Genomic DNA, 15,408 nt, shown 5'->3' on the forward strand with positions numbered 1-15,408 from the left:
TCATGGCTTCTCTTCCTAATTTGTTGTGGGGGGATAGGAGATTTCACTTATTTAAATGGCTGTTACTTTTCAGTGGAAAATCCAAGATAATGTATTAATATTTTGAGGTACAGTCACTCTATTAGTATGAACTTCATTGGGCCATAGTTCATCCCTCTGTGCTGCCTTTTTCAGTATCACATTCCTGCTCTTCATGTGGGTATCTGCTCTGTCCTGCTTTTAAAATTAATTGCATTATTTAAAAATTTATATGCTACATCTTTAACAACCTGCTTGAGGCAGCTCACAAAAAATAAAACATGCATGAGCTAATTTTATATAGAAGTACAATGCTGTCTCCCCTGTATACTCTTCTCCCACTAATGTATTATAACGTAAGATAACTGAAAATCCCTTGCTCTAGCTCTGAACAGGACGAGTTTTTAACTTGTCCTGTTTTGCAACATTTTCTTTTCACACACACACACACACACCTCTCTCAAGGAACTAAAGAGCAATGAGCCTCATTAGTGTACCAGGACATTCTAATCTCCTCCTCCCACAGCTCAAAATAATCTCTAAAATTAATTTAGGGAGACTAAGGACCCTGGTGAAAAGCAGGAGGGGGAAGTGGCAAAAGTTTATTGCTAAATTCAACCTATAAGTTATCTGATCAGGCCCAGACAGCACAGTTATCAAGCAGAAATTATAATCTGACTTAAACGTATACATGTTAATACCAAAAACTATTTTAAAATGTAGATAGTGCATAGGCAATTTCTAGACATACTTTTTTTAGCCCAAATTTGGGGCGCGTAAGGGAGTAGTGAGATAAACCTAAACATGCTGCTAAAATTGTTATACTTTCTTGTCCAGCAGTTCCGGGGGTGGGTGGGGGAAGAGAGATCCCGTGCTGAGATTTTACAGACCCCTGAAGTAGATGCCACTCTGTGCAGCTTCACTTCTCTCCGATTCCTAAAATGGCAGTCAAGTTGCTGCCCTAGAAGGAGAGCTCCAGTCTGCCAAAGAACTGCAGTCATTTTTCTATTCTTCTACTGACATTTTTTTTACCCTTTCTACTGAAAACTGTGTTAGTTGTGGTCTGCTTCCTTTCACAAAGTGAGGACATCTTCCTGGGTAGACCCCTCACACAAACATTGTAGTTATGCCATTATTCACTATCGGAGAGGAGGTGACTAAATGACACCAAAACTGCAGTGGAGCTAAAAAACATCCAAGTTTCAAGTGAATTGGGCCACTAAACAAGCTGGCCCCAGATGGTACTTTCAGAGAAAAAAAGGGTTCCTTGCCTACAGAGGAAGGAGAATGTCAGCTCTCTGCAGTTTGCCTCCAAAGATGACTGACGAGAACAATGGGCTCCTTTCTTTCAACAATCAGATTAGAAGGGGGAAATGCCATTGCCCAGGAAATCAGTAGAATCAAAGAAAAATACAAGTTCATGCTGCACTGGTGATAAACACCCAAACGGGTGGGGGAATGGATTGTTCAGGAGAGGGGGTTTAGTAATTGCCAAGCATCTTGGGATTTTGTGTTCCCATTACAGATAATCATGGTAATGACATGGTAACAGGCAGGGCTCATTTTGAGGGGGAACGCACAGGAACGCAGTTCTGGTAGTTCTCCAAAAAGGTCACATCAGGTGGCCCCCTCACCTGATTTTTGGCCATTTTCGGCCCATTTTGGCCTGGATTGGGGCCAAAACGGCCCAATTCAGGCCCAAAATGGCCAGGATGAGGCCCGAAACAACCAGGATTGGTCCCAAAACAGCCAGGATCGGGCCTCTGATGGGTGGTCTCTTGCTCAGCAGCAGCCCAATCTTGACCATTTGGGGCCCCCTTTTGCCATTTGGGGCCCAATTTTGGCCCTGAATGGCCAGGATAGGTGATGTCAGGGGGTGTGGCATATGCAAATCAGTTATGCTAATGACACACAGCTGCATCCTCAGGGTTGCCTCTGGACAGTTGTAGGGAGTAAGCATGTTGCCTGCTTAACCGTTGGCTAAAATGAGGATTTAATAATTAGCAGTTGCCACAGAACATATTAAGAAAACTTCAAACAAGCCATACTATGACATTCTATTAGAGGGTAGTATTTGAGCACAACTGTTTTATCTTGTGGAATTTGTTAAGTTATTGGAATTTAAGTTAGAAATGTTCCACCTGCATGGGCAAGCTAAATTCTTAATGGATCAACAAATATTTAAAGCAAGCGGTATTTCTATCACTGCAGACCCTTCATCTATTTGATTCAACACCATATGCTCTCCTACATGAGTAATATTCATTACTAATCCAGTGGGAAGTGTAAACAGTGCAGAAGATGCACTGTTTGATTTCAGTTTTCTAGTTAGGATCTTGTCATGCAGGATTGTCTTCCTGCTATTAAACTTATACAAAACATTTATAAGATTAAACCATGTACACTTGATAATGATCACAAGTTTTACTTATGCACAAGCTGCAAGCATTAAAGCCTAGTAAAAAGATCATTCAGACAGCTGCAGACCAAGCTCTCTACTGCCACATACATATGACAAGCTTTATGACTAGCCACTGGTAAGAATTTTTTAAATAGCCAGGAGCCCATCCTTACAAAACTCAATTGCAACTTACCAACATTATTATGTACATTGCATCTATATCCATTACTCAATCCCAACACACACATAATATGATGATGAACTGAACAGTCTCGAGTTAACTAGTGGTCCAGCTAACTGGACTTGATACTCAGATAGGGTTTACAGCTGAGTGATCAAAAAGTCAAGTTAATCTTAAGTATTACATAGACTGTGAAGATTTCAACAAAGTTGTCACATTTTCATCCAAGCCTTCCTCCAATGAGCTTAAGCTGACATACATGGTTCTTCCCACTGACCCACCCCCAATCCTCACAACAACCTGTGAAGTAGGCCAGACTGAGCGACAACCCTGGTCCAAGGTCACTTAATGAGCTTCATGGCTCAGTCCGAGTATGACATTTAACAACTACAGTTGTTCCCGAAGTGGAACTACTCTAACAAAAAGGCTGAATTCCATCCAACTTACTGAGTCAAAGTAAACACATGACCTAGGATGTGGTAGAGGAGGTGAGAGCTGCCCCGGTCTTCTTACACTTGCAAACTGCATGAGGCTTAATCATCGTGCACTTCCTCTCAAGTTTCTCTCAAGTAAATGTTATTAACTCATATAAACATAAAAGCAACACAGCAATGAGGTCAGAAACCTGCCCCTACTCCTGATCCTGGAACTACTCATGAAGTATACAAGACCCCCACCCCCAATCAAGAACACTTAAAAATATCTAACTTGCATTATAAGATTTAAAAGCTTCCTTTGATGTTTAAATTTTATGGAAAGAGTATGATTTCGTTCAATTTAGGAAATGTAAATACCCTCTGGAGTACCTGGAAAGAATTATGTATGGAGACTCCAAATTTCATACTGTAAAACCAAATCCCTGCAGCATCCTAGGCCTAAATGCTGACTGAAGATTTCTACAGAAGACCCATTTACAGCATTTCAGCTTCAGCAGTTACAGACTAAATCTGTTTTCAATGTCCTCTCTACTTAGCTTATTAACTATCCTGGACATAATATACAAGAACTTGAAAAAGCATGAATAATTTTGATTGACTGGAAGCGTTTCACCAGATTTTTTTTATTCAAAAGCTTGCATCAGTCTGCCCAAAATTCATGGATCAGTATGTTTGTAACCAAGTCTTTCATCCAATTATTCATTATAATTGCTTCCTAATAAGGTGACCACAGCACAAAAAGTATGCTGTAGTTATAGAACTTAGGTTTTTACCCATCTTATTGTGCCTGTTATAAAATTCAGCTAGTGTACAGCAAGTTTTCATAATCTTTTAATATGTATTATCTGCATTGACACTGTGACAGCTCTATTGTGTGGGTTAACATGATACTTGGTACAGATTTCTCGTATTTGGTCTTCAGATAAAACAATTTTCAAAAACTGCCTAAATATAAGCCATTCCAAGCCATTTCAGTCCATCATGAAATACAGGTGGTTCTTGAAGAAAAAAGTGGAGAAGAGACATATAAATAATAGTACTGCCAAAAGAGAGAGAGGGAAAGAGAGGGAAAATAAAAGGTTAAAGCCCAGTCTTCACCTTTAACTCACCTTAATATGTGACTAGACAGTGTGCAAATTAAAGATATAAGAGCAGCCTTAGCTTTTCATTCAGTTCAGTTCTGAAATGCAAGGTGTATTCTACTACCACAACTCTTGAAGTAACTTTTAAAATGTTCAACTGCAGAACACACACTTAAAAAAAAATCACATTTATTATAGCACAGTAGCCACTGTTAGAAAACCACAATAGCTACTCTTAATGAAGACCTCAGAAGGTCTGTGTATGACATCAAAAGTTAAGGATAAACTCGTCAGATTAACTTCTACTGGTGGGGTGCTTACGCTTAAAAATATTGAATATACCTCTGACAAGATTTTTCTCTTTTTAAAAGGACTTGTGATAAAGAATTCTCTCTTCTAAATGAACAGTCGGTCATTTTAAACATACACAATATTAAGCGAGACTCTTGTTTTACTTTAGACTGGAAAAATATGCCAGGGACAGTCAAAGTCAACACAAAGTAACAAACAGCAAAAGGTAGCAAGAAAGAGAAACAGATAAGTGCAGCTCTGGTCAAATTCATAGCAGTTCTTTACGTCAGTTAACGGCTCATTTACACTGTAATTTCTAATCAGTTACATGCAAGCCCAAAGAAGCATTTGATCACTACACAAGGTAATAAAATTGGATTAAATTTATCAGGCAACTGCTAAAATATGAAAATTTGCAGATGTAACAAAGTAGCTTTATCTGAACTTTAACAGGACAAAATTAAATCATTCCATTGGTTAAAAAACCCTACATTCAGTTTTACCAAACAAAATTTCACATGAAAAGTATTGTGTGATTCCAAAGTTTCTGGAGTAGAAATGGAGTGATTTGAAATGTCAAAGACCCCATTATTTTGAAAAGAAAATGAAAATACACATCAAAAATTTCTAATTCCACATGTGAACAACAAAATACTGCATATCTACCAACAACTGCATCGGGTAGGTCGTTATGAAAGGCTAGCTGCCAAGATGTAGGAAATGGCTCCTTGCCTCTGTTCCCTTTGAGGAATATACAATCGTCTGAAATCCGGTCATACGAAGCGCTTATCATGCTGAGTGATATACTGAGATACTCAATCCTTAAAATAATCCAATTGCGGTTTTAAAGTTGCAGCTTTCCCCAACTTTGTATCTCTCAATGTATACAGAGTCACTTCAGAACGGCAAGGAGGAGTGGGGGGGAGGGGTCACAGCCTCTGGAACAAGATGGTTTACAGTTTTGTTTTATTTCTTTGCTTAAATTAGAAGTTCTAAGGCCACCTGCGTTTTTCTCAGTGCTGAAAGTTGAAGTCTGATCACAGGGCCCCTTTCCCCACTGTGTGAGAACATGTTCAATGTTTTAGCTGTTTAAATGTCTCCTTTTGGCACCATGGAGCATTATTTTAAAAAGAAATATTCCTCTAAGTCCTTAGTTCTGGCTGCTTTGTTCACTCACTGCCACAGATGGGGTGTCAACATTCACAGCAATGACTATGCTTTCCCCATCCTCTGTTTTGATACGTTTCAATTCCTGCTGTTCAGACTGGTCTCCATTCTGACGTTTTGTTGGAAGAGAAGCTGACGCAGAAGCATGGGTAGCTAACATGTGTAAGGGACTTGCAGCAGCTGTAAAAGGATAGAAAAAGCACAGAGGAAACACAGGAAAATTAAGAACACTCTTTCTTCCATGACAGAATATTAGCAGTAAAAAATGTCTGAAAAACCATTAGAGCTCACTAGGGTGTCCGTGGTTTCATGAGTAGCATCTGTAGCTATTCCTAACAAGGTAGCAAGAGATGAAGAGAGTATTCAGTTGTTCCACAGATGGAAAACCAAAAGTACCAGTGACACAAGTAGTACATTTGTGGGGCAGGGAGGGGGGGCTGAAAAAGGGCTGCTTATCTACAAGTGTTCACTATAGTCCCACACAAGGGAAGGTAACTGCACAAACTATATGTAGAACCCTCTAGAAGAATGAAAGCTATACGCCCCCATGTCTCAAGAGGTGGGCCAGTATTTTTCCACACAATTCCATCCACTGACTCTGGAGAAAGCATGGCTAGTAAGAAACCCAACCATAAAGATCAAGATTTCTATAGTTTCTTCCTGCAAGTATGGAAGGCAGATTTGTTTTCTTTGCCATGGGTTCTGTGCAGTCCTATGAAAGATACATCAGATTTCTAATTCAGATGGCAGGAATAAAAGAGATCATATGAAAACAAAGTCAAGTACAATTTTCCTAAATCTCTGTGGATCAAGGGCATAATAATTTACTCTGTGGTTGATGGCAATGCTCTGTGGATATCCACAATGGAAATGTTTCCTACATCACAAAAAGCTGCAATCCTGAAGAAAACCTTAGTAGTTAATGACAAAGCACAGCAGAGCTGAACCTGAGATGCTGTTCCCTTTGAGAGATCCACGGTGAAAAACCTTCCATTTTGTCACATATGACCTCAAATTTGAGGTTTCCTTACATTGACCAACATCTCTGGCAGAATTGGAAAGAAATATTTAAACCCAGAGATGTAGGGACAGAAGATCTGGGTGAAGAATTTCCTCAATTCACAAGGAAAATCCTTTTGATTTCAATGTTGAGTCTAATTTTCAGTCAAAATGGTCTTCCATATTGGTTCGCAAGAATAAAAAAGGCAAACCAACTTCAATATAAACATTCCTTGGGAAGGGGGTTCAATCTCAGTTTAAGCTAGATCCAGGGGATGATGCAGGGGCTCCTGGCTGCTTCCTGCTTCTGATGACCTGATAGTAGATGGAAGTGGGACCAAGAGGAGCTCTCAGCTGAACTAAATCCAAGCACAAAGAATGAGCAATTGCCTGACTACTCTCTATCTGCCCTGCAGTGTCTATTAGTACCTCCAGTGATCTATCCCTAAGAAATCTGCTCAATTCTCCAGTAAATCTACTGGGACAGATGTTCAGTTCAAAGACCATCACAGTTGTTCAATTAACCAATTCGTTCCAATTTTAAAGGGATTAATTATTTTCACACGTCAAAAAAAGTACAGTCATTTAATGTGTACATGCTGTCACACTACTGTCCACCTTACTAAAGAAATCCAACCATGGTTTTACTGCCTCAACTGGTCGAAGGTAGGTAGCTCCATGGAACATACTCCATTTACTAAATGCTTTGAAGCTAAACACATCAAACAGTCATACAATATAAAGAGAATTGAAAGATTAGCCTCAGAAGTCATTGGAGAGAAAACAGACTAGAAATCTGTCCTTCAAAATTTGATTGAAATGTTTACATTTGCATTAGAAAAACAGCAGAGAGTAGAATCATGCAAATTTAAACATTTTGCAGAATATAGGCTAGAATTCATTATGTAAGATGTTATTTCTCTCAGTACAGAGAAACAGATCATGCTCAACTATTCCTTTCGGTAAAGGCATGAAATACACAGCTACATCTGTGTATTTTATCTGTATAGCTCTTATGCTATCCTACATCTAATTATGAACCATGATTTCAGCATGCAGATCATTAAATCCGCACACTGGGTCAGGTACAGAATGGGGGGGAGGGTATACAGCCCCAAGGTTAGCACAAAAATCTAAAAAACAATTGTAAATTTTAAAACGGAATAACAGATCTCACATTTTGAGTGCCATTTTCAGGGAGGGGGAGCCACTGCCTGGGCCAGGTAGGTAGAGCCAGCACTTGGGGGGATGAAGGAGCAAGATACTCCACCCCCACCAGGCAAGTGGAGTCATGGCAGGCAGGCAAACAATAACCTTTTGAGATAGGTTAAGACTGCGAGACTGATGGGCCCAGGGTCACCCAGCAAACTTCCATGATAGAGTGGATTTGAATCTGGTCATCTCAGGTCCTAGTCTGATACTCTAACCACTAAACTATGCCAGCTCTATAAGCTATGTGCCTTGTATAAGAGTCAAATAAATAGCTACAATACGTTTTAAAGAAATGTATTTTAAGGTTCTGAAAAAAAATAAAGCTAGAATTAGGAAACGTTTAATGTGGTGTTTGAATCTTGAAGGAACACAGTCAAGATTCTACTAACTACAGGTTACAGAGAACTGCTTTAGGCACACATAAGACTTTGAACATATCCAAGGGGGTGAACATTTTTCCTTTGAAAACATTCTGTTCCGTTTCAAAACAAGCTGCCACCTGGCATGGGGGGCTGCTCTTCAAACCCAAAGGCCTAATGAAAAAGGAAAATTAGTTATGTAGCTCGCTGGATCCCTACTCAAGTTCCTAAAGGCAACAGAGACTAAATCTTATGAAGAAAGGATTAAAGCTTAATGTGTCAAGATAGCAGCTTCCTACAAGTAAGGCAAGGGATCTAATGATCTGGAGAAACAGTGATCTACTTAAATCCGGACATTACTCTTTCACACAAGAAATTTACACCACTAAAGATGACTATTACAAATGCTTACCAGTGTTGGCCTGACCTTGAATTGCTGTGGTGATGGGTACTATATGTGTTCCATTCTGTGTTACCGTTTTTATTGGTAGCTGGTGTTGACCTAGAGGTGTTTGTTGCACTATGGTAACCGTCTGCAGGGGTGCAGTCTGAGAAGTCTGAATGATCCGACTAGCAGCTCCTATAGTTGTATGGCTAACTGCAGGTACAGGCTCCACTTTAACTGGGAAGAAAAGCATAATCTGTTAAAAACAGCTGGAAGCAAGTGCCTATTAGTAAGGAATAGATACTTAAGAGAAATCAGCAAAGAACAAAAGAAAGATGCTGTTCTCTCTGCTAGTAACCACTGAAGATAAAATAATAAAAGGATCAATGGGAAATGGAACGAAATTCTCACCTTTCATTTCATTGTGGTCTCCATTCTCTTGAGGTTCTCCCTTAGGCTGGGCTACCATTGCTGCCTGTGTGACCACTGCTTGACCAGCTACAGTGTAAGTATTTGCTGGTGCTAATCCAGTCACATTTGTGACAGACACTGCTGGTATCTGATGGACAACATGAACTGTTTGTACTACAGGCTGCTGGGATGTCGATGTTGTCACAGGAGCTGCAACAGTGTATGTGACAGGTTTCATAGTCTGTGGTAGCTGCCTCTGTACAGTAATTAAAACGGGCTGGCTAGATAAGGGCGATCCTACCAAAGCAGAAAAAAAAATGGGTCACATTATCTTCCTTTCACAGTAGGATGAGCAACTTGTTCCCTTGAAAGGAAACACCCCTTCAATGATCTGTGCAAGGATGCTAAAGGTTAATCCAGTTAAACTGAACAATATTATGGTACTCTTCAGTACGAGTAACAGGCAAAAAACTTATTTATAAGTAAATTAAAATATCTCACACATAATCCGAATATTGAAACAAATTATTTCATTTGCTTTCCCCTCTTTGGTCCATCCTGCTACATGTTGCTTTATCCTCAAATCATGACAGAGTGAAAATATACATTTATATACTAGTTACATTTATATACTAGTCTAGAACACCTTTTTTTCATCAACTCTGCTTTACTGCAAAGCAGGCATAATATTAACCACAGTCCACATGCCAACTGTTGGCCAAACCATGCTGCATTTCTAGCTCTTCCCTCCTTGTAGCCTTGGAACAGCTGTTCTAGGGTACTAGAACCCAGAGACTGTTCTCTGCACTAAGACTGTTATTACTGCCAGCACTCATATCACTGAGGAGGTACCAATAACTTCTGTTGGTGCAAGTAGCAGCAAACAATGCTCTCTTATTCAGAGAACAGCTCCTGAATTCTACTTCCTCAGGCATGGCTATTCCACAGCTAGCAGGAAAGCAGCAGCTTGGTACTTGCAGCAACACTGCTGCTCAAAGTCCTGGATTGTTTCCTAGAAGCAGAAAACAACCCATGTTTCAGAGAAGTAGGACAGCCATGCAGCAGGTGCTAGGATCCAACAACCTACTCCATCTTTCTGGCTTCAGAAAGGAATCATATGCTGATGGGAGAGGAGCCATCCTTATTTATTTCATTTATAATGAAATAGGATCCAAAGTGGCTAACATCATTCTTCTCTCCTCCATTTTATCATAACACAACTCTATGAGGTGGGTTAGACTTAGAGTGTGCGACTGACCCAAGCTCAATCAACAAACTTCCATGGCAGAGTGGGGATTTGAACTTGGGTCCCCCAGATCCTAGTCTGACTCTAACAACTAAAGCACCAGCAATGCCTTTTCCTGTTTTCAAACACATAGCTAGCCATCAGAGCTAGCATCACCAGTTATTGGTTACCTGCCTGACATTCCTTCTGCCTAGCCAAGATGTAGCCCAATTCCGTGACTCGGTACCAGCTTGCCTAGTCACCTCAGCTTCCATCCTCCAGCCCCCAACCTCAGAGAAAGAGGTGGTGCCATGAGAAGGCCATTGGTAATGTCACAGATAAAGTATGTACACTGGGGAGAACTTGATGCTGGACAACCAGGATCCATGCTACATGTCTTATGCTACAAGTACTGGCTTGCCAGCTGCGCAGAGACATTATCAAGGAATCTGTGTTGGATGGGTGTTTTCAGGTAATATAATAATAATTATCAGGACTGATACCAAGAGCAAGCAGTTTTCTTGTGGAGTCACTGTATCAATAGTTTTTATTATTATGAGCATGAAAAAACTTCTGCAGTTTAATCTTGGATACTGACAAGATCATGCCCTTGAAACCTTTCATAGATCTTGCTCCTTTTCACTCCTTGAAATAAAAAAAATTACACCTCTGTGTTTCAGACCACATATAACTGTTCTGAAAAATACTAATTGCCTTGCAGAATTCAAACAAACTTTCAGCCTGATCCTTAATCAATCTGTATCTGTACGTTTCATGAGTTTGATTGTAAAGAGAAATTATGTGTTTTAAAATGCTATTACAAACTGCTATTCTTTAAACACTGTAAATTTTAACAAATGTTCTTGGCTATGGATTCAGTGGCTTTCCAGCCTGTGAGCATTTACTTGCTGGAGTAAAATCAGAAGTGGCAGACCATGCAGTTCATAATGCAGCTCCTACCAATCCCTTTGCTGCTACTTCCAATGCTGGCATAGGAAAGATCTGCCTTGTTAACTCTTCTTGCATGGTTCAAAGCTTTCAACATTATCCCAGAAATGTGGAAAGCAGCCAAACTGTAGCAACTCAGGGACCCATCCAGACCATTTGGGGAATTTCAGAACAGGTCCTTTACAATTTTCAGATGACAAACGCATTTCAACTTCATCTTATATAACTGAGATTTAAAATTAACAATCCAACTACAAGATTATTAGCCTTTCATTATTATTAAATACAACAAGCACTGTAAGAAAATTTCACCTGGCGCACTCTGTGCAAATCGTGCTTCTTGTATCACTGCTAACTTTGGCTGGATAGTGTTCTGCTCCGGCTCCATTGGAACAGGAGACCCTTCCCTCGACAGGCTCTCTGGGGTCTGCACGCCACTTGAGTGAGCAGATAGCACTCCCGAATGATTAGGGGAAGCTGGGGCACTTCTGTAAATAAAGAACGAAAAACAACATTGTTAGAACTGATGGTTTGAGCAAGAAGTCTACCTCAAACAACATGCAATACATGTGCTTTCCACAGGGAGGAGCTTGTTTACCAAGGCTTCAAAATACTAATTTTGTACTATATTAATGACACAGAGAACTCAAAAGGCAGACTAAACAGTTATGCTAGCAGATGAGAAACTGGGAGAAGACAAAAGGAAGTGAAAATGTATCAGCTTTTCAGTAAGAGATGTGTGATATGTACACTTCATTAGGTACAGAACTCCTCCCTCTAGTATCTCCCCCTCAAGGTAGCACCATTCTGGTTCTTGTTTTGTTTGCTCCCCTTTGCTTTCTCAATGTTTGTTTCTCTCAAAGGTCTTATTTTAAATATTCACCTAGATATACTATTTATGAGCCAATACAGAAAAATTAAGTATCAGATAATTACAAGCTACTATGACTTCTACTTTAATTTTAACAGTATCAAAATGTACACTAAGAAAAATCCCTGTATAAAAATGTACCTCCTGAGGAATATTTCCTTTCAAGAGACTACTAACTTTCATTAAATTCTTTTTCAAAACACTTGTGTAGCTGAAGCCTTCCTCCAACGTAACCACATGTGTTTGTGTACAAGTCAACAGCAAATACATTGGAATCATCTTCAAAGTTAAGGTAAACCAACCAGACAATATTTTAAAAAGATACCCCAAAAGCTGTATTATTAACAACTCAATTTAAGCTACAATTTTATGCCCCATTTTAATCTTGCTCAAAAGATACATCAGAAGGCCAACAAGTCCAAATTCTTCACTTAAGGTTTTACTTTCCACATACTTGGCCACCCACCAATGAAATTATCCTGATTATACTGTGCCAGAAACTGAAAGCAACAACAAATGAAAAGTAACATATTCAGGAGGCTTCACCACACATTACCTGCAAATGCGTCGTTGGCTTTTTAAAGAAAAAGGCACATGCATGGGGAGGGGAAAGTAGTTTCAAAACAGGATGATGAGCAGTGGACAGGGGGTAGAACGGGGGGGGGGGGGGGAGATGTACAACCCTTTTCCTGCTGGCTGCTTCTCTGCTCCTAATCCAGTACCCCCTTACTTGGTTTCAATTATGTGTTTGCAAGGAACATTCCAAAAAAGACAAAGGAAGAGTGACACGGAGATACGATGTGGGGAAAAGGAGTTAAGTATTCTTTCATCCACTGCTCCTAAATCATCCCATTCTGAAGCTGGTTCATTAGATCTGTAAGTCCATGCAGAATGAATGAAAGAATATATATATCTCCAGAAGACTCAAGGAATTAACTTGTTATGGAGAAAGACGAAACAAAAAAAAAAAAGCTTGTTGAATTGTGAGCTGCATTCACTAGTGACTACTAAGTGGTGAGGCTTAGCAGTCACTAAGGCCAGTCTGGGGAGGCAGTCTTCCTAGTGGTCAGAGTTCCAAAATAGGATCTGAGAGAAACAGGTTCAAATTCTCACTCGGCCATGGAAGCTTGCTGGGTGACCTTGGGTCCCTCAAGCACACCCATAACCACTGTGAGGATAAAATGGAGGAGAGGAGAATGACGGATGCCAATTTGAGTTGCTGTTGTGGAGAAAGGCAGGGTACAATTAAGTTAAATAAAATAAATAAACATAAAGGGAACAACTATTTGCTGTACATAACTCCTGAGCAGAAAGTGTGGAGGGAGAGGTGTAATGCAAACTAACCGGTTTGCAACTGCACAAGGTGACTTGGGCCCTCCACTCCTTGCTTAGCTTAGAGCATCCAATACATGCAATGCATCCCCTCTCTAAAAGGGCCACAACCTAGAAAAGCAGCATTAATAGCCAATCTCACTAGGGGAAAGATTTCATGACCTTAAATATGGTAATCAGATCCTGAACATGAAGCAAAAATGCAACTCACCTCAAAAATAAATTTTAATGGCTCCTTAGACAATCACATCCAACGCTCTTTCTCTATTTGGGAAATGCCTTCATAATCACAACGAACTTTACTACTGCTATTAATTAAAAAGTACTGTGGTTATCCCACACCCAGCTGAACATGGCACATACTTAAGATGTAGTTTCTAAAACTGTGTTTTTAGCCCCCCACTTCGTTTCCTTACCTAGAAGACAGAGGTCCCAGTGGGGTTCTAAAGCAAGGTACTCCCCTCGGTCGCCTTTTCCTAAAAGCCTGCTCTATCAATTTGCTTTCAGAGGCTGGGTCTATCCTCCAGAAGGAGCCTTTGCCTGGTTCTTCCTGGGAACGTGGTACTTTGATGAAATAACGATTCAGAGAGAGATTGTGACGTATTGAATTCTATGGGATATAAGAGATATGTAGAAATTATCACTCTCTTCAGCACCAAGCTGGAATGATCTCTTATGAGATCAGACTCCAGGCTAGCACTGATTCATTGGGCAATACTAGAAGTTTTAAATAACACTGCATTTTCCGATTCGGGAAAATGTAAGTGAATAAAAATCTGACACAATATCACCCCACAAATACAATTTGCTTTTTGTCTCAATATTTCACCATCTATATTATCAGAGTCTGAGCTCCATTCCTTTCTCCAATTGTTTCTTGCCTAAAACACTTCAAAACACTGTTTTGTTTCACAAGTTTTATATAATAAAAGGACATTCACTTTGCTAAGTGTTTTCACTACATTAAGCCTCTCTCGCAAATCTCTCCCTAAGCACAGTTGCCTTCTCACTAAAGGCATCTATTCCTATCTGTACCTTCAAAGTCCCCATGGCCTTGTCCCACTTTATTGTGCAAGCTCATTTCATACTACATTCTTGGCACAGATATAGTGATGCCTTTGGGTTTGCTCAAATCAAAAAATCAAAAGGGAGATCTACTACCACTTCCTGTATAATTATAGAAAAAAGCTTGAAGATACACAAACATCTGCTACAGGGTTGACATCTGTGTGAAAGCCATGGACTTTGGTAGTGAAGAACCCTTCACTGTGATGTTCTTCCCCTCAAGTTTTTAACTTTCCTGCCAGAAATGCCTCATTTCTTCTCCCATTCCCTACACCACTCCAATCTGTACTGGGAAGTTCCATGTTCTGAAACATCCCAATAGTTGCCAGGCTAGATTAAGAGGTCACAAAACAGTCAATTTGCTTTGCTGTATAAGGAGCAAAAACTATTCAGATTCCCTATCTGTGCTACATATGGCAGACATTCAAGTTTAATCTTCACTGTGAAAGAAACATTCATCTACTAGATTTCTAACATTTTATAACTCCACCCTTCTTTCTCCATGGTCTGCTACCACCATCATCTGTACAAGAATACAGGTCATTTTTTTGTGGAGTCACTAAAACTGTGAAGAGTAAACATTTGTTTAGTAGAAAGACTCTAGGAACAAAATCAGAGAAATTGCTGCAACAACAGTGATATCTGATTTTAAAAGTCTATGAAGCCATTCAGTAAAACCATAGCTAGAAAAAATATGACCAGTTTAGGTATTCTACCACAGCTTCTTTCAACCATCTGTTTAAAACAGTATTACTTTTACCTGCCAGCCCTTGTCTGCTGTCCTGTAGTAAGGGTAGTTTTTAGTTATGTGCGTATAAATTCCATTTAGTGTGAGTTGCTTATCAGGTGCCATCGTAATTGCTTGTACTATTAGTTGTGCATAGGAATAAGGAGGCTTTGAGTCATCCTATACAAAAAAAGAGACTAAATTATTTGCATAATATAAGTTTTCGACAACATCACTTGTGCATCATAACAATTAAGGAAGCCTGAAAAGATCAGCCATTTTCTATTCCTGTTAAGC

General features: G+C 39.7%; 1 protein-coding gene across 1 annotated transcript in view; it reads right to left on the bottom strand.

Annotated features, from left to right (window-relative positions):
* Positions 1-3,649: 3,649 nt before the first annotated feature.
* Positions 3,650-15,408, bottom strand: part of LOC129328957 (forkhead box protein K2-like) — a 38,980-nt gene continuing 27,221 nt past the window's right edge. Inside the window, exons 4-9 of the mRNA XM_054978297.1 lie at positions 15,145-15,291; positions 13,736-13,929; positions 11,429-11,604; positions 8,944-9,240; positions 8,560-8,769; positions 3,650-5,757 (exon numbers count right to left, since the gene is read on the bottom strand). Of these exons, the coding sequence (XP_054834272.1) occupies positions 5,561-5,757; positions 8,560-8,769; positions 8,944-9,240; positions 11,429-11,604; positions 13,736-13,929; positions 15,145-15,291 (1,221 nt within the window). The 3' untranslated portion in view covers positions 3,650-5,560. The remainder of the gene's footprint in view (positions 5,758-8,559; positions 8,770-8,943; positions 9,241-11,428; positions 11,605-13,735; positions 13,930-15,144; positions 15,292-15,408) is intronic.

Source organism: Eublepharis macularius, chromosome 4 (assembly GCF_028583425.1).
Source record: "Eublepharis macularius isolate TG4126 chromosome 4, MPM_Emac_v1.0, whole genome shotgun sequence".
Classification (NCBI taxonomy): domain Eukaryota; kingdom Metazoa; phylum Chordata; class Lepidosauria; order Squamata; family Eublepharidae; genus Eublepharis; species Eublepharis macularius.